General features: G+C 49.3%; 2 protein-coding genes across 2 annotated transcripts; one reads left to right on the top strand and one right to left on the bottom strand.

Moving 5' to 3' along the window:
- Nucleotides 1-6,317: 6,317 nt before the first annotated feature.
- Nucleotides 6,318-6,747, bottom strand: LOC133716238 (cysteine proteinase inhibitor A-like). Its single transcript, XM_062142956.1, has 3 exons — nt 6,643-6,747; nt 6,426-6,566; nt 6,318-6,383 (listed from the first exon to the last, which is right to left on the bottom strand). The coding sequence occupies exons 1-3, from the start codon at nt 6,745-6,747 to the stop codon at nt 6,318-6,320; spliced, it is 312 nt and encodes a 103-aa protein (XP_061998940.1).
- Nucleotides 6,748-25,612: 18,865 nt separating this feature from the next.
- On the top strand, nt 25,613-26,443 carry LOC133716237 (uncharacterized). The gene has a single exon (XM_062142955.1). The coding sequence runs from the start codon at nt 25,613-25,615 to the stop codon at nt 26,441-26,443; it is 831 nt and encodes a 276-aa protein (XP_061998939.1).
- Nucleotides 26,444-26,799: the final 356 nt, after the last annotated feature.

The raw sequence follows: 26,799 nt of genomic DNA, 5'->3' as shown, positions 1-26,799 counted from the left end.
ATGGGAACATAGCATATTCCGGAGTCCAATTATAGTCGCGCCCCTAAGGGAGGGTACCAAGAGCGAAACCCTAAATTTAGGGACAATTCTGGACGTTTTGGTCCATATGAGGAAGGTAACCGCCAAAATAGGCGGACACAGAACTGAAAAGGTCAACGTGGAAAGAGAGAGAGGCAACGCCTCTGGCCATATTGGTGGCGCCACCAACACTAAGAGCCATCCTAATGATGCTTTCAAATCTCCTTAATCAATGGAGTCTGAGCAAAGAGATGAATGTTTTCGATGTGGAGTATCCGATCATTGGGCACACATTTGTAGAGCTCGTGAAGATATTGTCACCGCATACAAAGCATATTGTGAAGCAAGAGAAGCTCACTATGTGGAACAAGAAGATCAAGAAGATGATCTAGAAGATGATCTGGCTGGGATCAATAGATCGCCAATTCTGTTTAAGTCTTTATTTTTCCAAGAGATGTAATAAGCAATTTTCATATACTTTGTAGTAAATGCCATTGGTTTAGTTTTTCTTCACATAGGCTCATCCAAAATGAGTATGATTTCTAGGAAGGTTTTGTACTTAAGCGAGCTTTGCTCCACCGACATCTCTCTACTCACCTGGTCATATTTATTTTGGAGTTACCGAAAGAAGTTAAACGACTACCATTGTTTTGCATTAGCTAGTACTTGGATTAGATTCTCTTAATGGTTAAGAAACAATGATGTACTCTGTTAGCTTATGAATAAATTTTTTAGTTCTTTTCATTATGACTCCATTTTGATTCTGAGCATATTACTTTTTGACTACGATGGCTAGGTCATCAGAATTAGTTCAAGGATATGGAATGGCCCAAATTCCGCTTGCCAAATGGCACCTTAATTAATGTCACAAAACTCTCTATGCTCCTAGGACCAAACACACTCTATTGAGTTATTCGAGCCAATAGATTCCATGCAGAAATGCATGTAGAGAACGGAAAATAGATCCTTTGCACTACCTCTAATGATTGCGAATAAAGGCTCATCTTAAAGCAACATATGTGTCCCTCTAGTGGATTTTATGTCTCCACTATTTGAGCTATTAAATCCAATAAAGTTATGAGAGAAGATCTCTTGGATTTAGACACATATTGGCTTTGTCACGACAAGATAGGTCATCCTGGTCCTGATATGATGATCCGTCTACTAAAGACTTCACACGAACATCCATTCTTTCGAGCGAAACGAAGCAGGAATCAAAAGTTGATTCCTGGACTAAGTGTGATCGCAGCCGCTGCCTCTAGCGCCGCCGCCGTCAATCACCAGCCTAGGGCTGGCACAGTCCCTATCCATGACACCATGGATGGCGTCCATCATGGTGATGGAACCCCATGTGATGCTGCAATCACCAACTTTGCTTCAAATAGCGTTTCAGACTCTCAGGCCCAACCAAAATCCTCTTTGGTTGCTTCTGTTTCAGCTAAACCACAGGGTGTCTCGGTCTGCTACTATCGCTATTGGTCTCGCTTATCTGTAAGACAAACAAAGGTCAGAGGGAAGACCGGGTGTGCCGGCCTTCAACGCTCCGATGCCTAAGTCAGTATCGTTATAAGATAATGATAATGGAAAGCGATAGTAAACAGTTACCTTTTTCGGTCGTTAGAGATGACCTTGATGTAGCAGGTTCATGGGAGCATGGTTTCATTTCCTTCGGTGTGGGACGTTTGGGGTTCCCGTATCGCCCCGAAGGGTATTGGGACCCCTAGCCGGGAGTTCTTTCCTTGCTTTGTGGTGGCTAGACGAGCCTCGTGCTTCCGGTACTTGTGCCTGGGAGGTATATGTATACCAACACGTCCCCAAGTCCCCGGTCAAGAGCTCTCTTGGGTGGGGAGATTGTCCTTGGTAGAAGTATCGGAAGTGCAAGGCGAGTTGCTGGCCACGTGGCTTCCGCACGACCACTACCCCCAGTCCCCTAAGTCCCCACCTAAGAGGAGTATTGGATGGGGTGAAGAGATCATTCCTGCCATTGTCATTGTATCGCTATCGCGTATCTGTGGTAGGGTTTCATGCGTCTTTTGGCGCATATGTTATACCCTGGTGACACTTATGCTGTTGTCATTCATTTTTTGTGTGCTGGAAGTCCGGTGTACTGGAGTTTGTAACATGTAATAATGGCATAGTGGTAGGGAGTCGAGGCGACGGAGCAAGACCTCTGTAACGCTCAAAGATGTCGGTCACGTGGTGGGATCTGGTGTCGTCGTCCTTGCACGTCCAACGGTCCCTGTACTCTCGAGGTCCCTATATATAGATAGAGAAGGGAGATAGGGGCGGTTACTGTTTCTTTGTTTTGACTAGAACCTGAAGGAGAGGTGAGCAAAGTTAGGGCCTTTAGTATTCGAAGAGTTTTAATCTTTCGTTTAGTGGTCGGAACACTGGACTTTTGGCGTTGTCGTCTGTGGTTTTGATTTGGAGGAGTGAACAGGTACGTTGCTTCTGATTTTTCTGGGTTACTTTCTGGTAAATTTTGTTGGAACGTGGCCTGGGGGTTCGTTGTTTGGAGTTAAGAGTGGCCAGTAAATTTTGGGTTGTTGTGTGTCTAGGCTAGGCTTTAGAGAGGGTGAATTTTAGGGTTAGGTCAGAGTCCGTGTTGCGGTCCTAGCTGGTCTGTTGGATTTTGAAATTTTGTGGGGCGGGTCGAGGAAGGCGATAGGCAGGAGTCGATTGACTTATCTTGGGTATTGTTCACAGTATGGCATAAGAGCATCGTGGTCGCGGTAGGCGAGAGGGTTCTTCTTGTTGTGGTGGTGGCGAGGGTTCTTCCCGTGGAGGTGGTGAGGGCGCTTCTGGTGGAGGTAGCGAAGGCGCTTCTCGTGGAGGTGGAGAGGGTTCTTCTCATGGGGCCTCGAGTAGGGTTGAACGTCTCTTGGAGGTTGCGGGGTCTGAGGTTCCCGAGGTGGTGGATGTCAAGTTGTTGGAGGTTCCTCAATCGCTGGGTGGGCGGTTGCTCGTTGCTCTTGGTGGTACGCCCATTAACCAGCCGGGGCCGAGTATGACGGAAGGGCAGATTACCAATATGAGGGCGACCTGGGGCATTCCGGACAATGTATTATTGCGCTCTTTGAGAGGTATCAAGCGATTTAGTCACCCTGAGATGGGGTGGGCGTGCTTTTACGAGCATCAGCTTAAGTGTGGGTTGACGTTTCCAATACCGGAGGAGATGCTGTATTTGCTGTTGTATCTTAATATTTCTGTGGGACAGCTGTCGCCTAATGATTTAAGGGAGTTGATGGGCGTTTTACTGTTGTGGAAGCTCAGCAGGCAGCAATGTCCCAGCATCAACGAATTTAATTCTATGTTCAAGATGCAGTATTCGACGAAGTCTGGTGACAGCGGGTGTGTAAATTTTAGGGCGTGCGGTCGCACGATTATCGAGGACCTCCCGTCTAACATTTACACTCAGTGGAGGAGTAGGCCTTGCCTTGTTGGAGGCCTTTGGCAGAACCCGGACATGGTGCATCGGGCTCCCACTCGTTTCCAGCCTATCTGTGAGTATCATGATCGCGTTTTTGGTAAATTTTGCCATTGATGTGTGCTAACAGCGTGTCTTTGTATCGTAGTAAGGCATGAGGCTATCCTGACCACGTTAGAGCAGAAGCGTGTCGCGAGGGTTTTGGGCGCGTTCCCAAAGGGGAATAGGGAATTCTATCGCCTGTGTAGGCTTCCGATATTTGAGAGGTTTGAGCTGGGGAGGCGTCCGGGTGAGGGGTTGCTTTTCATTGTTTACAATATGTAGTCGCTCATTCATTTTTGGTCTTGCTAATATTTTAGTTCGTTTGTTTTGTAGCGGATATGCCTAGTGAGGCCGCTAGCAAGAGCGAGGCTCCATATGCCAAGGTTGATACTGATGCCATTATCGGGGAGCTATTGTGAGAGGCAGAGACGGCGAGGCGGTGTAATGTCGAACTTCCCGATAAGGATGTTTATGTGACCAATCATCGGGTGAACAAGCAGCTGCCCGATGAGGTGTACTTGAGGTTTCCTGATAGTGTGTTGGAGTACCTTAACAGGCAAGCCGAGGAGCAGGTAGGTGCTGAGGGGCGCATGGCTCAAGGCCACCAAGGGCCAGGTGCTGAGGTGACGGTACATTCTCGGGAACGGGGGGATGAGGCGAGTCAGCGTTCCCAAGCATTCGTTGGGGAGCGCCAGTCCCCTGAGGTTCAGGAAGATATGAAGCAGTCCCCCCGAGTTTTGACGGGAGGGGTGGAAAGTGGTGCTATGAACGAGTAATCGGAGCCGGGGGTTGAAGTGGAGATCTCCGTCGAGGAGTTGTTCGAAGAACCTGAACGGTGCCAGAGCGACACTAGTGCCAGGGCTCGCCTAGTGCAGGGGCAGCTAGATGACGTTTTTGGTGACGATACCGATTATCCGGGATTGCGGGAAGTTATTACTGTCGACAACGGGGAGGTTGAGGTTACTAGCCAAGTCGTTGGTGGTGCGATTCCAGCTGCTGAGGTCCCTAATGCTTAACATGAAGTCGGGGAGGACAACGTCAGGGGTACTCAAGTTGCCGAGATGGTGGCCCATGTTCAGGCTGGCGAGGTGGATGGGACTCAAGTGTCTGACACTTGTGCTCGTACCAACGGAGCTGGGTCGAGGAAGAGGGCTGCCTCGCAACTTCATCTTGGGAGTCCCCCGGTGGGTGTTAGTGTCGATCCTCGCAGAGGAAAGAGGTCTCGGGTTGATGATATAGCTCCCTTGACGTCTATAAGTGGAGGCTCTCGTGACGAGGTTGCTGGGAGTCTCGCACGTACTCTTGGCGAGATTAGGATTACGGATGGTGCCATTTTACACATGGTTGCTGATTTGCGCAATTGCCACCGTGATCGCAGCCGTGTGAATGCTGAGGATCCTCGTCTTGGGTATCAGGATGCCCAAGAAAGATTAATGAGGGTACGTGTCGTGCTTTCCTTGCATGCATTTTGTTTCACTTGCCATTGTTCTTTTTTTTTCTTTGGAATGTTCTGATGTTTGGTGTGCGATGCAGGCGGTGAACAGGAACTATCAGGCATTTGCCGAGTTGCTCGCGCACTTTGATCGGGAGATCGCTCTACTTCAGGGGGAGTTGAATGCCGAGAGGGAGCGGGCACGTGAGCTTCAGGGTGCGTTGGATCGCAGCCAAGCAGATAGTGAGGAGATGAGGTGGGCGATTGACGATGGGATGGCGAGAAGGATGGAATTGGAGCGATTGCTCGCAGTGGAGGAGTCTCGGCGGCGGGAAGCTGAGGATGCTGTTGCCCCCTTGAGGGAGTCAAATTTGGATCTGACCGGCAAGCTGCAGCGGACTGAAGTTGGTTTGAAGGCCTTAGAGGAGGTTAGGGCTCGGGTCCGCCTGAAGAGCGTTTGCAAGAGTTGGAGAGGCAAGTCCAGGATCGCGATGCCGAGTTGGAGCTTCGCAGCGCGGCCTTGCAATGTTTGGCTCCTTATCCTGATCGCGTGGTTGAATTGGAGGGGCAAGTCAGTGCCTTGCAAAGAGAGATAGACAGCTTGAGGGTCATTGAGCGCCAGGCTGGCGAGAGGGATGCGGAGCTGGAGCGATTAAGGAAGGAGGTGGATGAGGAGCGATCTCGGGCTAGTACCTTCGCCGAGACGCATGTTGTTAATGTCTAAGATTCAGCGGTAGCTTAACCTTGGTCAACGTTGGTTCGAGGGGTGAACTGCTACTTGCGATCTCTTGGTTGCTTCCGCTATCTGTCAAATAAAATACAAAGGGTGTCAGAGGGAGACCGCGGTTGGCGGTCTTCTCTTCTCCGATGCCTAAGTCAGTTAATGTATTTGTGTTGACAGAATAACGATAGGTAAGTAGTAAATGTGTCATTAATGAGGAGAGAGGAGTCTCATAACCCAATTCTAAATAATATAAATTCTAGAAATGGTAGAATAACTCCTAACAAGGTAGGGTCATTTTTCAGTCATGTATACCACAGCCATTGGCGACCAAGCCTACCATTTTTGCATGAATGCATCTTAAATAAGATGTCTTACATGATACCCAAAAGTTTAAAGCTTCAAATATTGGACTCTACAGAATGGAAAAATCAATAAATAGGCAGAAAGAGATAGAGATAGGAATTATCATTGATATGATTTGGAAACGCAAGTACAAAACAACACCTTAGAAACTAGTGTTTGTATCAACAGAGAAAAGAAATACTAACAGCAACATAGCATATTTACACCCAATTCACAGAAGATCGGTATACTACAAACACATATATTCAGAAAGGTGAGGCTCCATCTGACTCAGATTGAAGGTACCTTCATTATTCTTATGCAGTTCAAATTTAGTTTCTCTGCTTTGCTCCAGTGACCTTTAGAAGCATCTTAATCATTGCAAGACCTTCTATCGCCTGCCCTCACAAATTGAACATAAACATATATAAGTATACAACAATTGGAGGCTTAACCCAGACCTTAGCCTCAAAAAGCTTCTTCTGACCCCCATCGGTGGCCTCAATAGTGAGATAGTACACAGTGCCCGAAACCACTTGTTGCTTGGTCTTCACAACCCTTAAAAACTCTAGCAGAGCATTCTGCACACCATCTTCAATTTGTTGAAATCCAGAAACAATTTTGGTACAAATACATGAAATTGAAGCGTTTCATTACCTCCTTGGTGTTGTGCTCTTGGACGGCGAAGCGAGCGAGGCCGTCATCTTCGAGGATGTTTTCGGAACAGTGGGATTCGTGGACTCCTCCTCCGACGGCGGCCATTTCCGGTGAGAGAAAAGAGAGAGAGAGAGAGAGCTGACGAAGTTGAATTGGAAGAGATTTGGATGAAATTACTGAATGGATGAACGTGAATGAGTTGGCCTTTATGGGTTTGGGTTTGACTCGTCCACGTTTTGCAAACGGGAATCTCTCTGTTCGCTTATAGCCACCGTACACGTGTCCATTTCGTTATTTTCCTTTGCTTTCTTTTCTGATCTGTGTTATTTACTTATTTTTCCTCTATTTAGGGTGTGTTTGGTATGGTTGTACTTTTAAGAAAAGATGGCTTTTGTTTATTTTTTAGAATAAGTGGCTGAAAAAAAAGTAGTTGAGTGTTTGATAAACTGACTTTTTATCAGTGCTATGAGTGCTAAAAGCAGTGGCAAAGTGTTTGGTAAACTCAAAACAAAAATTGCTTTGAGTTTGTAGAATGACCTATCTAGAAATGAAAGAATTTTTTTGTTATTGTTTGGTAATATGATGTACAGTGCGTGTCCCTGCTTTTGCTTCTAAAAGGAGGCCTGTAGTGGCTTCAACTTTTCCCAAGAAAAAGCTATTGCTTCTGGAAAAAGCAAGTTGGAAGCCAAGTTACCAAACACCAATCCTCTTATTGTTAATAAGCGGAGGAGCTAAAAACTCCCCCAAACGCACCCTTAACCTTGTTAATCACCGTTGAGTTGGTAAAAGTTTTCAGGTCTAGTACTCTATATTCGGTTTCAAACCCAGCTAGTGCTGATTGAAGTTAATCTTAATTTATTTTTAGTGACTAGGGTGGTCCGAATTCGGCCAATGCTGATTAATGAAGTTAAATCTCAATCTATTCTTGATGACCAGGGTGGTTCGCATCCCGCCGACGCTGATTAAAATTATATTTTAATCTATTCTTGATGACTAACGCTGAGGAAATCGTTCTGATATGACCCCGGCAAGGATTATTTTACCGTGTGATCTTAATAAAAACAAAAACCTGTAAATTGTCTCCCTTAAAGAAATTAATCTTGGTTATGGCTTGCAGCTTGCAGCTTAGCTTTCAGTGAAGCAAGCTTTGCCTCATCATCTCCAATCAATTCGTCCTTGGGAAACTTTGCATCTCTTGTCGGGTATTGTTTCTCCCTTTTTATGGCTTCTTCATAATTTATAGCATCGTAATCAGCATGCAACTTCTTACCTTAAGTCCAAATTTTATCTTCTTATTTGGTTCATGATCGACAAGAAGTAGAACGGGAAGTGGTAACATGATAGCATCTGTGGCGTCTCTGATTGCCAAGGATGAATAACTTCTTGTACCTTCAACGTCATTGTTCTTCATCGCCAGCTTTGCCTTGTACTTTTTGATAATGCGGTGGACTTGTGTACAATATTGGGACCAAGCCTCTGGTTTGGTCTTGTGAGGTTTGAAGATGATCAGGCATACATGGGTCATGGGTACTACAATGTATTGAAAGCTCGTCCGCTTTCTTGCATAAATTTCTCTTCCGATCCCAAAGAAACTTTCTTCGAGAACTATGCAATAGTTCCATGACTGGGACTAGAAAAACATTTGAATTTGAAGTAAAAAAGTGATAATCAAAGAATTTTGAACCGCTTCGTTCTGCTGAGCTCTTATGAGATCTTCTAACAATAGTTACATGGGTGATGGATCCTTTCCTTTATACTTTCACTATATATATATATATTTTTTTTTTTTTGAGGGAAACAGAATCTGGTTCCATTAATATCAACGACCTCACTCGGTCAAGCTAGAAGGATCCGAAAATCCTTCATAGTACAACTCAAAGCACAATACAGAATCTAAACAAAGCGAAAACCGAACTAAAAGTCCAAAAGCAAAGTCCAAACTAAGAAAACAAACTAGGGAAAGCAAGGAAAAAAGCATAGACCTACACAACACCATGCAACCAACCATCATGCCACTTTGACGCCTAAGACCATTATGGTGTACATCGCAGCAAATATCACAGCAAAAGCTTCCACATGGCCAATGTAGGTCAACAAACCTAACCCTCCAGGAGAGGGGTATCTTCCTCCACGACAGCCACCTCCAGAGCTGGTAAAGGCTTGGGCTTGTTCCGTTGACCACGAGGATGACCCTTCTTCTTCGGCACCTTCCCTACAACAACAGGAACCTCCACCAATCCGTCACCAAAATCCATCGACCCAACTGCCAACTTCAGCCGCTTCCCGGCCTCATCCCAATCATCCTCACGTGATTTGCGCAAGCCCAAAACCTTTTGTTGAATCCCCCCTACAGCAAGGAGCCCAACATCAGTGGACCCAATTTCATTAAGCCCAGCAACCTGTCCCACGGGGCCACTGCGTCTTAGCCCCACAGTCGACCCTAGTTTGAACTAGGATTGCCCGTGTTTCCCGCCAAGAAGATCAGAGCACCAGCTCCTTGAGCCTCCGCCTCCACCAGCCCAGAGCCACCATCAGCCAACCCCAGAGGATCCAAACCAGTTCCAGTCGACCTGGAAACCACGAGCGTCGCCATCTACGATGACAGAGAGTCAGCAGTCACCTGCACCGGCAAAGAAACCACCTACGACACCAAACCCTTGTCGCAATCCGCACCGCCATGATAAAAGAAACCACAGTCCTTACAGATCCCATGGCATCTCTCATACTGAAACTCCATCTCTACAGACAACTCTGGCGAGAACCAAAACTCCCTCTGAGCCCAAACCCGTCACCGCACATCGTGAATCAGATGGATTTGTTGCACATAGCCATTCCTCTGCAGCGCCACCAGATCAGCCCTAACAAAGCACCCCAGCACGTTTCCTTTCCGGGTCAGAGCTCGTATGTTGGGTAGAGCAACACGCAGGCCCTTCACCGCCACCCAGACTTCGAGGGATTGCAGGGGGATCTCAGACAACGAACCTACGCCATCGTAGTCCGCCAGCAAGAGCATTGAATTGCTATAATACCATGGTCCACCGTAAAGGATACGATGCTTCTCCTCCTGTTCCTTGAATTGGAACACAAAGATCCCACCCTCCTCTTGACGGATCAAGACCTTCTCCTTCAGCCGCCACACCCCGGAGATCGCCGCCGTGAATGACGGCACAACCACCCACTTCTTGGACAGCAGCTAGCCGCACAGGTAAAAAAAGGGGTCATGAAGTGCTTCTCCGGCCCCCTCCAGGCTCACAACGGCCTCCTCCAATAGGGCGAGAGTAGCCGCCGCTCCCTCCTCCGCCATCGCTCCGGTAACTCTCGATCATTTTTTCAACTAGGGAGGAAACCCTAGCAGAGCAAAAGTCGACTTCTTGATTATACTTTCACTATATTAATTATACGTTAATTATACAATTTGTGACAGCTGATGTAGCTAATCGCTTATGAATCAGAATGCTTTAATATTCTTTTTAGTGAGCGAATCAAATTGTTTTAGTTGTTTATGTAATTTTCTTTTTAAAGCTAAATATTTCAGAATATTCTGCTTCATTTTTTTTCATTTAAAAAAAAAAATTTGGTTATTGACTTCAGCAAATCTGTTGACTCTTTTGTGTCATTTGTTTTTTTTTTTTTTTTTTTGAAATGAAGGCTTTGTGCGACCATTTGACGAAGCAAGGAACTCGCCGCCTACCTAGAGCAGACACTGCCCTTTGAGGGCACACACAGGCAAAAAGCCCGACTAGCCCTACACAATAAACGTAGGGACTTATTGCTCGCAAAATGCGTAAAACAACTCAATAAAATAAAACAGTAAAAACAGGAAAATAAATAACAGCTTGGGCGAGGCCCACAAGGGGAACCCAGACCCTATCTCCAGCCCAAAATGGGCCCACTAGCAAAATCCAAGCCCAAAAGGCCACACCAGCCGGGTGCCCAGCCTCCTCGGCCCAAAACAATAGCTGCGTCGCCCCTCCACCAAGACCGCCTTCCCACCACTGGCATTGGGACACCCTCACGCCTCCGTCGCCGTCCAACCCACGGCGGACGACTGTAAGCATCTCAGACCACCCAACACTAGCCAGTACCTGGAACTTTTGCAATTGGAACTGGATCGATGGTATCAACAGGCCCTCGATCCCAACAGAAGCTCATACCATCTCTGATCCCAGCCCGCTTCCCCTACGCAACCTTTCCTTTCGACACAGAGGGAAACAAAACACCCTCTAATCCAAACCTTCGAGCTCAAGACCCAGCCCTGAAACAAATCACCCTTACGGCCTCACCCACCATGCGCCGGCTAGGCCAGAGGCCATCGCCGGTGCCGAGGCGCAGCTGGACAGGCACTGGCGCAGATGAAGTCGTCCTCTAGGGTTTTCCTATTATGGCAGTAGTTATTTTCTTTCGGCACTTCTAAATTATTTTTATCTATTTTCCAAAAAATATTAATTATGAACTTGTACTTTAGAACAACTTTGCTCACTCTCTGACTAACTCTCTCGATGCTTCCTACACACCTCTCTCTCTCTCTCTCCTCTTCTTCACCTCTTCCTGCATGGCCACCGACTGGGCCCATTTTTCCGATCGGCCATCGGATTAAACTTTTTTCGTGCCCATCAATCCCCTTATGACCTTAGTTTGTGTGACTCCGTTCTCTGATACTCACTGGTCTACAAATCTTCTTTTTCCCCCTCAGTTCACCACTACACCTTCCTTAAGCCGCCCTCCCATGCATTTATTGCCTGTCTTTCGCTCATTAATGGAGGTTTGTATCCTGCCTACCTCTAATTTGATCTGGCCCTTTTTGCCTGTCACCTTAGAGTTTTTTGTTCTAGCCATTTGGCATCCTGTAAATGTGTTTGTTGTTCTAGCCATTTGCCTGTCATTCGGAAATTTATTATGTTCCCTAGTCTACTACTCTACCCGATCCTACTCTGTTATCGATCCATCTTCTGATTTTCTTTGTCCCCCTCTGGCTGTCCTATTTATACCTTACCGCTTCAGTTTCTTCCCTGCATCTGTTCTCATTCTCTGCTGCTCAATCCACCATGTCAAGCAATCCTTTCCACCCGCTTCAAGATGAGGAAGATAGCGCTTCCTCCCCCTACCCCAGCTTCATTGAGCCGATTCCAATTCCTTTTGGTGAAGGCACTAGTTCCCATCCCCTTCGCTATTGCCTTGCCCCTAACTTAGACACTGCTAATCCTAAAGTTTGAAGTGGTCCCAGGGCTAATCATTCCTCTGCTTTCCCACAGTATCCCTATAATGACCTTCCCGTGGCCCAAGAAACCCACAGTGTTCCTTTTACCTTTGTGCCTTTGGAAGTCCATCTTGATGATCCGTACACTAACTTATGCATTGTGGAGAACACCAATCTGGTCCTTGTTAGTAAGATCTTTGGTGAACCGGTTTCTCAACAGACTATTGTTCAGCATCTGCGAACTAGTTGGGCTAATATGTGAAAGGGATTTGAGATCACCATTGCTGGGTTCCGATGGTTTGAAGTCCTATTTTGGCTTGAAGCTGATCTATTCTATGTCCTTGAGAACCGTCCCTGGTATGTGCAAAGCCAAATCTTTGCCTTGCGTCGTTGGGAGCGGAGCTTTCATCCAGCCTACACCATCCTTGATCCTTTGATTGTCTGGGTACGATTTCCCTTTCTTGCCTTCCATTATTGGAATGCTCTGGGAATTACTAGGGTTGCCAATCAACTTTGTATCAGTCAATATTGCATTGATCAAGCCACCATGAACCGTAAGGCCTTTATCTTTGCTCGTTCTTGCATTCAAATTTCTCATCTCAAACTTTGGCCTCGTGTAATTCTTCTTGTAGATCCTCGCTTTGATACAAGCATTGCCTTAAACTTGCATTATGAAACCACTTGAGTCCAAGGACTAAAAAATGATAAAATCAGTGAAATATCACTGAAATTATCGTTTTTCTGAACCTCTGCTATTATCTCCGCATATCGTACTTATTTTGTCTGAAAACTTCAAAATATTGAGATATTTCGTGATATATTGGATATTACAGGAAAGATCGCGATATCATGAAATTTTCATGAGTTGCTCTCAAACAAAGAATTCTAAAAAATTGTACAGACAATGGTTTCGAACTTCTCCCGTTTTTGGCACAAAGCCAGCACTGAGACCAACTCTACTAGGATGCTGTTGTGCTCATTATAAAATCTTTTTATTAAAATATTGGTTATATTCTGAACATGTAAAATTGATAAATTATCCTTCCTTTTTTTGGTTTTTTTTTTTTTGAGTGGAAGACGTCAATAGAACCAACACACACACCCATGCAGTGTATCCCAGCATAGCCAGACTAATCACTGCACCGCAGACGCACGAACCATTGGGTGTTTTAACTAACCCAGGTCCCTCAAATCTGCTGGCCACGGGATGGAGCTGGGATTCGAACTCTAGACCAGGGAGTTCCAGACTAGGCAGCTCGACCAACACACCAAGAGTTGTAAATTTTTAATTCAACTATCAATTTATAAGTTTTACATTCACTTGACTTCACTCCAATATTTTTCAATTATCTTTTGAAATTCTAACTCTATAAATATAAAAATTTTCAACATATTAATGTCACTCTTTCTATTTCTACTTCCTCACTCACATTCCTTTATTTCAAGTATCTATGATTTTTTTATTTTCGAATAAAAAATTAGTTACTCAAGGTTAGTAAGTATTTGCTTTTTATAATTTATTTTCATAATTAATAAAAGATATTTAGGATGTATTAAGTCAAATTCAATAATTGTTGTTTGTCAGTGACTCTATGTATACGGTATACCTATTCACCCTTGTACATACATGGCAATGGCCGGCCATAATCAACACTCATACTTAACCATGTCACCTTGTCAGAGTGACTTCAATGGAGTAACCTCTGGAAACACAGCAAGACAACCTCCACCGGCAAGCCAGCTCTAGGCCGAAATATGCTTTGACGCGCCGACACGCGCCACCCAAAGTTGTCTCTGCAGAAAGAACCAAAACTCAGCAAACTGAAGGGTATCAGTCCCACATCGAAAACAAGAGTGAGGTAACTCACTCTTTCACCTATTGTTGATGTTCAAAGTTCGGCGGTAGCCAAACCGCTGCTCAACGCGGGTCCAGCGGGCGGACCGCTACTCTCTGGGTCTGATTATCCCTGCTAGCTGTCAAACGAAAGATAAGGCGTCAAAGGGAGACCGCGCTGGGCGGTCTTCACTTCTCTGATGCCTAAGTCAGTCGACACATATAAACAGCATAGTCAAATGAGTATTGAATGCATAATTTAATGAAGAGAGAGGAGAGGACCTTTATAGGTGAGGAGAGGTCTGATCCTCTCTTTGTTTTCGATGTGGGACTGATATGCTTCAGCTCTCAGCTTCAGTAGCTTCTGATGCTATCTTGGCGCAGCGCGTGGCGGCGCGTCGGCGGTGACCTGGGGGCGATCTTGTGTTCAAGCTGTAGCCCGCCTGACTGTCTATCCGTAGGTCACTCCTTTGGTGGGAGCTGGTACCTCTGGCGGTACAATGAGCGTAGCTCATTATAGCTAATTATGATTGCAAATGTACATGTAGGTACAAGTCCCCCAAGTCCCCAGTAAAGGAGGGCAATCTTGGTTGGGGAGTTGATCGGCGGTTTGAAGCATTTCTTCCGCTAGACTTTGCAAAAGCATAATTAGCGTCAGTGCATTGTCAACCATGGATTTACTGAGCAAACGCTTTATACCCTTTCGGGTGGGCCCCTGCTAGGCCCCCCAGGGAGTCCCCCACTCCCCGGCTAAGATGGACCTCCGGATGGTCGCTAAATTGTTTGGTGAGGGGGAGCTGCACGGAGCAGAGGGTGTTGGGTAGCGAGCCCAATCTTAGTACCCGAGTGACGGGGGTCAACGTAACTGATCAGGGCCGTCGTAGACTGTTGACTAGTCCCCGTGTCCCGTAGGGACAATCCGACTGTAACGCCGCGTGGCGGTCGTTGTCAGAGTGAGGCGTGGCCTTGGGATCCGCCGCTGGCGGATGTCCCCCCGCTAGTTGTAGCAGTAAACAGCGTCCAGTAGACGTGCTTGGCGGTATTTTATTGAGCGGTACCACGCTGAATAAAGTACGCAACTTGCCAGATGAAAGAGGGTTCCGCTAGCGGTGTGTGGTGTAGCGGTAGACGCCCCGTTTGCAAGATGACAAGGGAGAAGTTCCGCTGTTGGAGACCTCGATGGTGAAAAGAGATGTGAGAAGTTCCGGTGGCGGGATTTGGCTCGGCGGAGACTTCGTCACGTAGAAGATAAAAAGTGAGAAGTTCCGCTGGCGGGGTGTCGCTCAGCGAAGACTTCGTCCTTAGAAGATGAAAAGTGAGAAGTTCCGCTAGCGGGGTTTCGCTCAGCGGAGACTTCGTCACCTAGAAGATGAAAAGTGAGAAGTTCCGCTAGCGGGGTTTCGCTCAGCGGAGACTTCGTCACTTAGAAGATGAAAAGTGAGAAGTTCCGCTAGCGGGGTTTCGCTCAGCGGAGACTTCGTCCTTTATAAGATGAAAAGTGAGAAGTTCCGCTAGCGGGGTTTCGCTCAGCGGAGACTTCGTCACTTAGCGATGTTTTCGTTTGTGGTTGTTTCCATGAGACGCTGCGTCTGATGGCGGTTGACACGTGGCTAACTCCTAGAGGGTTAGTCTCCTCAGCCTGGCCGTCTTCTCGCCATTAATGCGAGTAATGATGGACTTCGTAACCGAGGCGACGCCTCGGTTAATCCGGAGAGTTAGTGCGAGCGTGGGACACGTGTACGGCTGGTGCGTGATGTCGTTTTCTAGCGGACGGCCCAAAATCCTCTGATGTTGACATAAAAGGGGGGGAACTCAGTGAGAATCGACACTTTGCCAAAACCTCAAACCCTACTCGTCTTCAAGCTCTGCTCGTCCCAGATTCAAGAAAGAGGCTTCTGTGCTTTCGTGGAGTTCTCGTGCCCGGAAAAACGAAAGTTTCTGTCGTCGGAGACAAGCGAGCATCATAACTCCAGAGAGTTTCACCACTGAGGTTAGTATTCTGGTTCGCTGTCCTGTTTCATTTGTTTTGTCGATTTCTGGGTTTTTTGCTATTTCTGGGATTGGTGTGTGAACTCGTCCTCTTTGGTGTTCCCCGAGGGTGTAGGGTGAGATTTGGGGGTGGGTTATGGTGTTTTGACAAAGGGTTGGTATTTAGAGTTTTGCTAGATGGTCGAATCTGGGTTGAGGGTGTTTGTTCTTGTTTTGGTATTTTCTGGGTAACGGTTCTTGGTGTTCTTGGCTATAACTGATATAGGGATAGGTTAGATCCTTTTTTGAGCTAACTGATTTGGGTTTTAGGGTTTGGGATGGCTAACGTCGTAGAGATTTCGAGCAGTGAGGACTCCGGGTCTGACGTGTCGATCAGCGCGGCGGATAGAATTTTTATTGACTCGTTGCGTCCGTCTGCCCGTGTAGGAACCTCACTGCCAGAACCGCTAGACGTCGAGCCGCTACAAACCATACCTTGGGAAGTAGTCATGGGTCGTGCGTCGCGTCCGGAGAGCTCTAGGGCGGAGGAGGCTGCCGCTGCGCAGAATAGGCGTGAGGAGCGGCTGGCAAGTAACAGCGCCGCCAGTGGCTCCGCCGACGGGGGAGTTGTGACGGGGGAGGAAACAAAGTCAGCATGGGTTCTCCAGGATGGGACCCCCGTTGACGAGGCTGGAGGGCGGATGACCGCCGTCGCTGTCAACCGGTTGAAGCGGATATATCGGTTGCCCGGCGTGGTGAAACTGCGCCCGCCGACGGTGGATGAGAAGGCCTTAATCCTGCCGCTAGGGTTGGCTGCTGTGCACGAGGCAATATTCCGCCAAGGAGTGACACTCCCGCTCGTGCCCAATCTTCAAATTTTGGTGTGCGAGTTCGGCCTTGCTTTTGGGCAGATCTGCCCCAACATGTGGCGGTTGATGCTGGCGATGAACTCATTGTGGCGGTTGTCCGGCTGCGAAGGGCCAACTGTGGCGGAGGTACTACACTTCTACAAACTGGTGTACGTGAAGCGCCAAGGTTGCAGAGGACAAGTGAATTTGAGCCGCCGCCAGGGAGCGCCCAAGCTGATAGAGAACTTGAGGGATTCGATGTCCTACTGGCGGGGGACGTTCTGCGTCGCGACGGCGGGGTGGGAGTACCAAGCTGAGTCCAACGAGGGGGAGCCGACGTTTAGGATTAAGTCGGAGTTTCAGCCCATCCGAGGTTGTCTGTCGATCTCCGCTGAACATAGCTGGCGGTTTATGGTATATATATACTTCAACTGTTGTACTAACGCTTACCCCTTTTTGTTTTGTAGTGGGACTGCGCTATAACCTGACGCGTGAGGAAGAGTGCCGCGTAGCGCGCATCAAAGGCTGTTGGCGGAATCGCAATTTGCTGGACTTCCGTCTCCTCACCGGCTGGGAGTTGTTGGTCGATCAACAACTAACTCGCGCTGTTGGTAAGAAATCTCCGCCACATTGTATCTCTGGATAACTTGGCAGAGGCTGACAGGTGCTTATATATTCTTTCAGAGACTCCGCCAGGCAACAAAGCGAGTCGCGACGCCTTCGACAAAGCCATGGACCGCGCCGAGATTGACAATTTCTTGGAGGCAATGTATGCCTCAGGGCAGGCGGCCCAAAAGACGGTTGTGAATCCGGAGACTCTGGCGCTGAGCCCATCCGAGGTTCCGGTGGTGCTGCCCATGCCGCACCACTCCCACCTTGGCGCTGACGGCCTGCCGATTGTTCAGGCGGGGGCCAATGTGGAGGGCGGGAAGAAGGGGTCTGCTGGTCCCGCACCGCAGAAAGAGAAAGTGGCTGCCGTTAGGCGCGGGCCACAGAAGGAAAGGGTTGTGCAGCCGGCGGGGACTGCCGCTGCTGCGGGGGAGGAACAACCGCAAAAGGGGCCAAGGCCTACGCCCACTGGAAACACACGGGTGCTCCTGCGGAAGCGTCGGCAGAATGACTCCGCCGAGGAGGATGAGGATGACGAGGAGACCATCAAGGTCCGTCAGCAAAAGAAGGCTCGACAAGCTCCGCTGAAGGCCCCCGTGACTGTCGAGAGAGAGGCGCCCGTGAGCGATCTGGATTCCTTCGCCGCATACACCGAATTCATGACCGACAGTGAGCGGGAGTTTCTCTATCATCTCTGCGAGCGGTTGGGGTTTGGCGGCTTAGCGGGTATTTCGCGGCCAACGGCGATTGAGCAGTCGCCCTTTAGCTCAGCCTTTGGGCACCTGGCGGTTGGGCTGAACGAAATGTTCTTGGCGGCTTCAAAGCAGCCCCGGATCGAGCTGCAGCTCAGGGAGGAGATAAAGGGACTGGAGAGAGAGCTGGTGGATGCCAAGGACAGGCTGGCGGGTGTGGAGCGACGCCTGATGAAGGCGGACTACGACGCTGCGGACGCTCGCGGCAAGCTGGAAGTGGCCATCCAGCGGGACGTGGAACGGAATGATCACGTCTCCAAGCTGGAGCAAGACATGGCCCTGCTGCAGGAACGGGTGGCCGCTAAGGATAAGAAGATTGATATCCTGCAGCGGGAGTCCGCCGCCAGGCAAGGGGAGGTGAAGAAATTGGAGGGTGAGGTGGTCCGCATGAGGGACGAAGGGAGACGTGCCGCGACCGCCGCTGTGGAGAAATTCAAACAGTCGGCGGAGTACAAAAAAGCGATGATTGAAGCAGCGAAGGCTGGCGCCCTAGCCAATGTGGAGATGCTGACCGAGAAGGGTGCCATTGACTGGGCGAAGGCGTCCCTGCCCAAAGTGCCGCAAGCGCAGAATATTCCGCCGGCGAAGAATGCCCTGCCAGCAAAAAATGTCCCAGCTGAAGGCGCCCGCTCAGGCAGCGGAGATCATACTCGAGCGGATGGTACCATAGGGACGCCAAGTCCCACCGCCCGAGGGACTGACCAAGCAAGCTGCGCACAGCCGCCGCATACCGATGGTGGCGACGTTGAGGCCAACCCCTGAGATGCCGAACCCTTTTGTTTCTCTTTTTTTTGTTTTTGTGTAGCCGCTGTGGCTGAATATTTTTGGATGTAACAAATATTTTTGGGTGGGGAGTCCCAGCCCTCAATATATGAAATGAAATTTGGAATTTTGGTGTTTGTCATGACATGCCTATACCGCTAGAGTTTTGACTTAGAATTTTCTTTTGCAATCAATGAAACATTAAAGGAATTAAGATTGGTCCAAGTGCACAACGTAGCGGACGTGGTCCGCTGACGATTACTGGCGTTGCCAGTTGCCCTCAGTGCTAGACTTGGTAACAATGGTTTGAATAATTCCTCGTTTCATTGATAACTGACTGATCAGTGTTTACAAAAGTGGGGATGTACCCGTTGGGTAGCTTCCCTCAGCTAAATATTGAACAAAAATTTAGCTAAGTCAAGATGCTCCTGGGTAGCGACATGACTATTTGTAGTAATACCGAAGGTGTTCGGTATTCCAAGGGTGGGTCGTGGTGACGCCATCCTTGTCCATTAAGTAGAAGGTGCCTGGGCTAACGACTTCTACTATTTTGTATGGACCTTGCCAAGTTGGGCGGAGTTTTGTTGGCGGTGGAATGACTTCCTTCATTACCCAGTCCCCCAGTTGGAGGTTCCGGGCCTTGACCCTGGCGTTGTAGAAACGCGATACCCGTTGCTTGTTTTGCAGGTTGTGCAAATGGGCCTTGTGTCGTTTTTCCTATAGGAGGTCCTTGTCCAGGTTGATGCCGTCGCCGTTGGTCTCTGGGCGGTAGCCTTCGACCCGAGCGGTGGGTTGAGTTACCTCAATAGGCAGGACGGAATAAGTTCCGAACATCATACAAAAAGGGGTTTCACCAGTGGCGGAGGACGGGGTCGTCCTGATGGCCCACAGCACTTCTGGAAGCTTCTCCGCCCACAAACCCTTGGCGGTGTCGAGTTTCTTTTTTAGCAGCTTCTTGATTATCTTGTTTGCCGCTTCGACCTGGCCGTTGGTTTGGGGGTGTGCGACAGATGCAAAACTCATCTTGGTGCCAAGATTGGCGGTGAAAGAAATGAGTTCCTTGTTGTTGAACTGTGTGCCGTTGTCTGTAATGATTGTATGTGGTACACCGTAGTGGCAGTAAATGTTCTTCCAGAGGAAGTGAATGACCTTGGCGGTAGTTATTGCCGTCAGTGGCTCTACCTCTATCCACTTTCTGTTGTAGTCGATAGCAACAATGATGTACTTGAACTGTCCCTTGGCGGTTGGGAATTTCCTCATCAAGTCGAGGCCCCATGTAGAGTGAACCCAAGGGCCGATGATGATTGACAGTGGCTCCGCCGGTGCATGTGGGAGATCGGCATATTGTTGGCACTTGTGGCAAGATCGTGACATTTGCCGGGCGTCATCACCGAGTGTAAGCCAAAAGTAGCCCTGTCACATTGTACGATTGGCCAAGGATCTGGCGCCCGAGTGGTTTCCACACTCCCCGCCGTGGATTCCTGCCAGCACGCCCTTTCCCTCTTCTGGGGATAAACAGCGGAGGTTGGGGTGGGTGAACCCCTGGCGGTAAAGTTTGCCATTCTGGATATTGTAGCGGGTTGCTCTCCGCTGAAGTTGTCGTGCCCTGACCTTGTCCTCTGGCAATGTCCCGTTGCGCTTGTATTCGATAATCTCGTTCATCCAGCTGGGACTGACCGCAATGTTGAAGATCTCCGCCAGGGTTTTAGTGATACTTGGCTTATCAAGACATTCCACTCTTGTGTCCGCTGGACTTTGATGTGGTTGGGCGGTAGCCAATCTCGCCAGTGAATCAGCCTTGGCGTTCTTTTCCCTGGGGATCTGTGTGATGGTATGAAATTTGAATTTCTTGAGCAGTGTCTTGACGTACCCCAAATATGCCGCTAACTGCTGGTCCTTGGCTTGGAAGCTGTCGTTGACCTGGTTAACGACCAATTGAGAGTCGCTGAAGATGTTGACGCTGTCCGCTCCTGAGTCGATGGCGAGGAGTAGGCCGGCGATGAGTGCCTCGTACTCCGCCATGTTGTTTGAGGCCTTGAAGTTGAATTTGAGTGCGTATTCCATGCTTAGCCCCCCTGGTCCTGTTAAGATGACTCCGGCGCCGCTGGCATTGGCACTGGCGGAGCCGTCCACATGCAGATTCCAGTCTGATTGTAGGGGAGCTGGTACTTCAGCGGTTACCATATCCGATCCGGGCTCGGGTTGGCGCTCGGTGAGTTCAGCGATGAAGTCTGCCACCGCCTGGCCCTTCATGGCGGTTCTTGGTTTGTATTCAATGTCGAACTCGCTGAGCTCAATGGCCCACTTGCTGAGGCGACCTGAATGCTCAGGGTTTTGCATCACCTGTCTCAGCGGTTGGTTGGTTAGCACATGTATTGCGTGGGCCTGAAAGTACTGGCGGAGGCGCCTGGCGGCCACAATGAGTGCGAGAGCTAGTTGCTCTAATGGAGGATATCTCGTTTCTGCTCCGTTCATGTCTCTGCCGGCGTAGAACACTGGGAGCTCATCCTGTCCCTCCCGCCGTACAATGGCGCAACTCACCGCTGACACTGATACCGCTAGGTATATGAATAGTGTCTCTCCTTGCACAGGGATAGAGAGTAGTGGGACTGCCGCTAGGTAATCCTTCAAGCCCTGGAACGCCGCCTGGCATTCAGGGTTCCAGTTGATGACTTTCTTGTGTGTCGTTTTGAGGAGTTTGAAAAATGGGACGCACCTATCAGTGAGTCGGGAGATGAATCGAGAAAGGGCGGTTAGTTTGCCTTGGAGGCACTAGACGTGTATCTTATACTCAGGGTCCGCCAGGTCAAGGATGGCCTGGACCTTGTCAGGGTTAGCCTCGATGCCTCGTTCGCTGACGATATAACCCAGAAACTTGCTGGCGGTAACGCCGAATAAACACTTTTCTGGGTTGAGGCGCATGCCATAGGTCATTAGAATGGTTACTATGATCCTGAGGTTTGCCACATGTCCGCTGGCTTTTATGCTCTTGACTAGCATATCGTCCACGTAAACCTCGATTATTTTTCCCAGATGTTCGGCGAACATGGCATTCATCAGTCGTTGATAAGTTGCGCCGGCGTTCTTCAGACCGAAGGGCATGACATTGTAGCAGTATAGGCCTTTATCGGTGGTGAAGGTGGTGCACTCCTGGTCGCCGGGATGCATCTTGATCTGATTATAGCCGGAAAAAGCGTCCATCATGCTAAGGAGCTCATGCCCGGCGGTTGCATCAACCAGTTGATCAATGCGGGGTAGCGGGAAACTATCCTTTGGGCATGCCTTGTTGAGATTTTTGAAGTCGACACACATCCGCCACTTGCCGCTGGGCTTCTTGACCATAACCAAGTTGGAAATCCACTGGGGATAGATGACTTGGCGGATGAATCCAATGCCCTGGAGTTTTGCAACCTCCTCTCCTATTGCCTGGTACTTCTCTTCATCAAAGGCCCTCCGCTTCTGCTTGATGGGATAGAAGGATGGTTTGATGGTTAACTTATGTGTGATAATTTCAGGAGAGATACCTGGCATGTCGGCATATGACCATGTGAAGACAGCAGCATTGTCACGTAGGAATTGAGTAAGTTCCGCCGCCACCTCTGGGTCCAATTGGGCGCCTATGCGGACTGTCCGCTCAGGGTGCTCGTCCGAGATGCTGACAACCTTCAACGATGTTTCCGGGTTGACCGGCTCCTTCTTTACATACTTCTTCTCCTCATCCCTAGGGTCCTCAAAGATATTTGGTGGTGGTACCCGGTTACCCACCGTCAGGATTTCATGGCGGCGCGCCGACCGCGCTATAGTTGTTGAATAGCATTCTCGTGCCAGCTGCTGACTTCCCCTCACACAGCCAGTGCCGTTGGGTGTGGGGAACTTCATGAGAAGATGACGTTGACAGCGGACCCGCTATCCACCAATATTCTCCCCACTGAGAATCTGCCAAGAATGGCATCGACCAAGAATGGGTCATCATGGGGTAGATGCACTCCGCGCTCCTCCTCCTCGGAAAAGGTAATGGGTTCTCAACCTGTCTTTGGGAGTTTGGCGGCCCTCTCGTAGCGGATGTTGCAGACTTCCTTTGGGTGATTAGCGCGTGCATAACGCTTCCTTGCCCTGTGAGACATGCCAGTGATTGGAGCACCGCCGTCGATAGCGTTGATGCGGCCCAAGGTTTCGACGTTGGCGATCACAGGTGGCGGATGGCGCACCTTGAACTGCTCCAACCTGCCGTCACGGTACAAGGTTTCAATGGCCGTTTTTAATGCGTTGCAGTCGTTGGTATTGGGACCGCTGTCCTCGTGGTACTTACACCACCTGCCGGTGTTTCTAGGTTTTCCCGTCTTTGGGTATCTTCCTGGGGGTGGCGGTGGGATCTGATCCTTGCACTGATTGTATATTTCCTCATACGAGGCCGTGAGGACCGTGAACACTGCATACCGCTGAGAAGACTCCGTTTGTTTGTTGCGGTTATCCTCCTGGGTTGGGCGGTTGCCCTTGTGGTATTGGTCCTTCTGTCGCTTGTTCTGGTAGTGGCCCTGTTGCCACTCCCTCTTCCTGTCAGTTGGCGGTGCGGCGGGTGCTTTATTAGCGGTTTCCTGATGACTGGAGGTGGGTTGTGTTGTCTCTACTGGCGTTGCCGGTGGCGGTGAATGACCGCCTCACTCATGACATGGTCATATGCCGGTAGCGGTTTCTCCATATGTGATGAATTCCGCCTGGGCGTGAATGACCGCCTCACTCATGACATGGTCATATGCCGTATTTGGATGGTTGTAGTTGAGGTGATAGAGGAATGGCCCTTTGAGGAGTCCCTGCTTGAAGGCCGCTGATGCCATTGATTTGTCTAGATCGCGGCACTGAGACGCCGCCGCTCGCCACCTTGTGACGAATGCCTTCAGTGATTCGTCACCCCCCTGTTTGACGCTGAACAGCTGACTTGTGTTGTGATGTCCGGCGAACAATAAGATGAACCGAGAGAGGAAGGCATGTGACAATGCATGGAATGAGTCAATGGATCCCGGCGGACACTCGAAGAACCAGTTCATCGCCTCACCATCCAACGTTTCGTTGAACAAGTGGCAAAGGGTGGGGTCGTCAAATCCCTTATTGTTGGTGACCTTCTTGAAGGTGTCCCTGTGGACGAAAGGGTCGGACATGCCGCTATAGTGTGATATCTTTGGAGTTTTTGCGTACGCTGGTCTGATAGCTTGCAGAATCGCAGCGGTGAAGGGTCCTGGTCTGGACGCGAAAAGTGGACCTTGAGTTGGCGCTGGGGCGCCCGACTCCGCCCGGACTAATCGCTGCTCTAATTGTTGCATCCTCTCCAGTATTTGGGCTGCTGCATTACTGGCGGAACCTGCCTGGACACTCCGCTGAACCTGTCTGCGCCTTGGCGCAGGCGGACTGCCCTCAGTCCTTGCCCTAGCCTCCGGGCGATTGGTGAGCGGCATAGATTCCGCCTCCTGTTCTAACATTAGCTGGGGGATGGGCGGTGGTCCCATCCCCAATAGTTCAGGTGGGTCCAGCGGTACCTGCATTTGTATAACCGGTCCCGGCACCAGTGTGCCAGTGTTGGGCCGACTACGTTTGGTACTGTGTGATTGCTCGCTCTGCGCTGGATTGGCGGTTCTTTCCAGCGTCCTCTTCAGGTCCTCAAACCGTGACATCAGCGTGGCCACCTGTTTTTGGGCCTCAGCCTTCTCTCTGCGTTCTTCTTCACGCTCTCTGTTTGCCTTATAAAGGTCCGCCAGTGCCAGTTCGTACATGGCGGCGAGGTCCTGGCCTGGCGGACGGCTGCTGCTTGGATTGGCCTCACCACCGGGGTTGGCTGGGGTGTTGAATAGTGCGCGGTTAACACCTACCGCTGGGTTGGAGGATTGGGGGATGGCGGAATGATCTGCCTGCTCTTCAGCGTTTCCCCCGCTACCGCTAGTCATGGTAGTTGTGATGGGATGACCTTTTGTTCAAGGATTCCCACAGACGGCGCCAATGTTGATGTTGAAAGTTCGGCGGTAGCCAAACCGCTGCTCAACGCGGGTCCGGCGGGCGGACCGCTACTCTCTAGGTCTGATTATCCCTGCTAGCTGTCAAACGAAAGATAAGGCGTCAAAGGGAGACCGCGCTGGGCGGTCTTCACTTCTCCGATGCCTAAGTCAGTCGACACATATAAACAGCATAGTCGAATGAGTATTGAATGCATAATTTAATGAAGAGAGAGGAGAGGACCTTTATAGGTGAGGAGAGGTCTGATCCTCTCTTTGTTTTCGATGTGGGACTGATATGCTTCAGCTCTCAGCTTCAGTAGCTTCTGATGCTATCTTGGCGCAGCGCGTGGCGGCGCGTCGGCGGTGATCTGGGGGCGATCTTGTGTTCAAGCTGTAGCTCGCCTGACTGTCTATCCGTAGGTCACTCCTTTGGTGGGAGCTGGTACCTCTGGCGGTACAATGAGCGTAGCTCATTATAGCTAATTATGCTTGCAAATGTACAAGTAGGTACAAGTCCCCCAAGTCCCCAGTCAAGGAGGGCAATCTTGGTTGGGGAAAACCAAACCGGCACAAGCCGTCAGGCACAAGGCAGGGATCTTGTTGCTATGTTAGAAATAGCCTTGGGAGACTTGAACAAAAAAAACAGAGAGCGGGAAAAAGAGCGAAAAGAGAAGGCGGACGCTCAAAACCAAGTGGCGACGCTATTGTCAAAATTTGACGAGCTAAAGAAAGCGTTGGGAACGAGTGCACGACCAACCCAGAGTGAACATTCCCAAAGAGCAAGGCTTAGTCCGAGCACAAGGACAAGAGCAGCACCGATACCGGTAATCCCAATGGGTGTCGCTCTAAACCCAGCTGAACTAGCGAGATTAGAACCAACACCACCACTGCAGTTGGCACAAGAGCAGGTAGCGGACTCACAGCCGCAATATGATAATTCATTCAGCGCCGGTCAACAAAGAGGAACTGAAAACATGCTTGCACCATGACAACAGATTGTGGCACCAACCCAACACATGCCTAGACCAACTGTTGACGCTACCGCCTTGATATTGGAAAAGATGCAGGAGCTAGAGGAAAGATTGCTGAGAGCTGAGGTCGGCACTCTTCCGCCAGCACAAAATCCACTCTTTGCGGCCGGACCAGGTCCATTCACCACTAGAATTTTGCAGACCGTCAGACCCACATATGCCAAAACACCCAAGATAGCCCAATTTGGCGGCTTAACAGATCCATTCGTGCACATGGACACTTTCAAGAAGGTGACAAACAACAAGGGATTTGATGACGCAACGCTTTGTCACCTATTCAGCGAAACGTTGGATGGCGAGGCAATGAGTTGGTATTTCGAATGCCCACCAGGTTCCATGGACTCATTCTCAGCTCTGTCAAATGCATTTCTGTCAAGATTCATCCTCATGACGGACGATTACCACAACTCCAGCCAACTATTCAGCATCAACCAAGGTATTGATGAGTCGTTAAAATCATTCGTCACAAGGTGGAGGACCGCCACATCAAGATGTCGGGATCTTGACAAAACAATGGTGCTGGCGGCCTTCAAGCAAAGACTCCACAAGGCAAGTTTTCTATACCACCTCAACTGTAATTGCCCAAACGCCACATATGACTACGTCATGAATGAGGCAGTCCTACATGCCCAAGCTGAATACAGCACTTATGGCGCCACACCACCACCACCACAAACTCCACTTAAAAACCCCCAACCCACCACGTTCCAACAAGGAAACACCACCACCACTCCAAACATAACCACACCGCCCAATGACAAAAAAAGGGAATGGCAGCAGGGTAATTACCAAGACAAGCGGCAAAAAGATCAATAGTATCATAACAAAGGCAACGAATCTTTTCACAGTGATCGCCGCGACAACCGCCACAATAAGCCCGCCACGAATGCTCAAAAATTTGAGGTCTTCACAGTCTTGACGGCGTCATATGAAGAAATATATGATCAGTGCAAGGATCAAATACTACCGCCACCCCCAAGAAAATACCCCAGAGTAGGAAAACCCAGAAACACCGGCAAATGGTACAAACACCATGAAGATAGCGGTCACAACACAAACGACTGCAACGCCCTCAAGACTGCAATTGAGTCATTATACCGTGACTGAAAGATGGAGCAGTACAAGGTCCGACAACCGCCTCCGGTTGTCGCCAACATTGAACCAATGCTGCG

The sequence above is a fragment of the Rosa rugosa genome, chromosome 6 (genome assembly GCF_958449725.1).
Source record: "Rosa rugosa chromosome 6, drRosRugo1.1, whole genome shotgun sequence".
NCBI classification, from domain to species: Eukaryota; Viridiplantae; Streptophyta; class Magnoliopsida; order Rosales; family Rosaceae; genus Rosa; species Rosa rugosa.
Note: the sequence above shows the minus strand (reverse complement) of the source record. Positions and strands in the feature narration are given on the sequence as shown.

What these genes read in the sequence shown, in the direction of transcription:
- LOC133716237 (XM_062142955.1), top strand. Translation starts at nt 25,613, where the DNA reads ATGCCTAGACCAACTGTTGACGCTACCGCCTTGATATTGGAAAAGATG.
- LOC133716238 (XM_062142956.1), bottom strand. Translation starts at nt 6,747, where the DNA reads ATGGCCGCCGTCGGAGGAGGAGTCCACGAATCCCACTGTTCCGAAAAC. An exon ending in AAGAGCACAACACCAAGGAG is followed by an intron (nt 6,567 to 6,642) that starts GTAATGAAACGC and finishes GATGGTGTGCAG; the next exon opens with AATGCTCTGCTAGAGTTTTT. An exon ending in TCTGGGTTAAGCCTCCAATT is followed by an intron (nt 6,384 to 6,425) that starts GTTGTATACTTA and finishes TTGTGAGGGCAG; the next exon opens with GCGATAGAAGGTCTTGCAAT.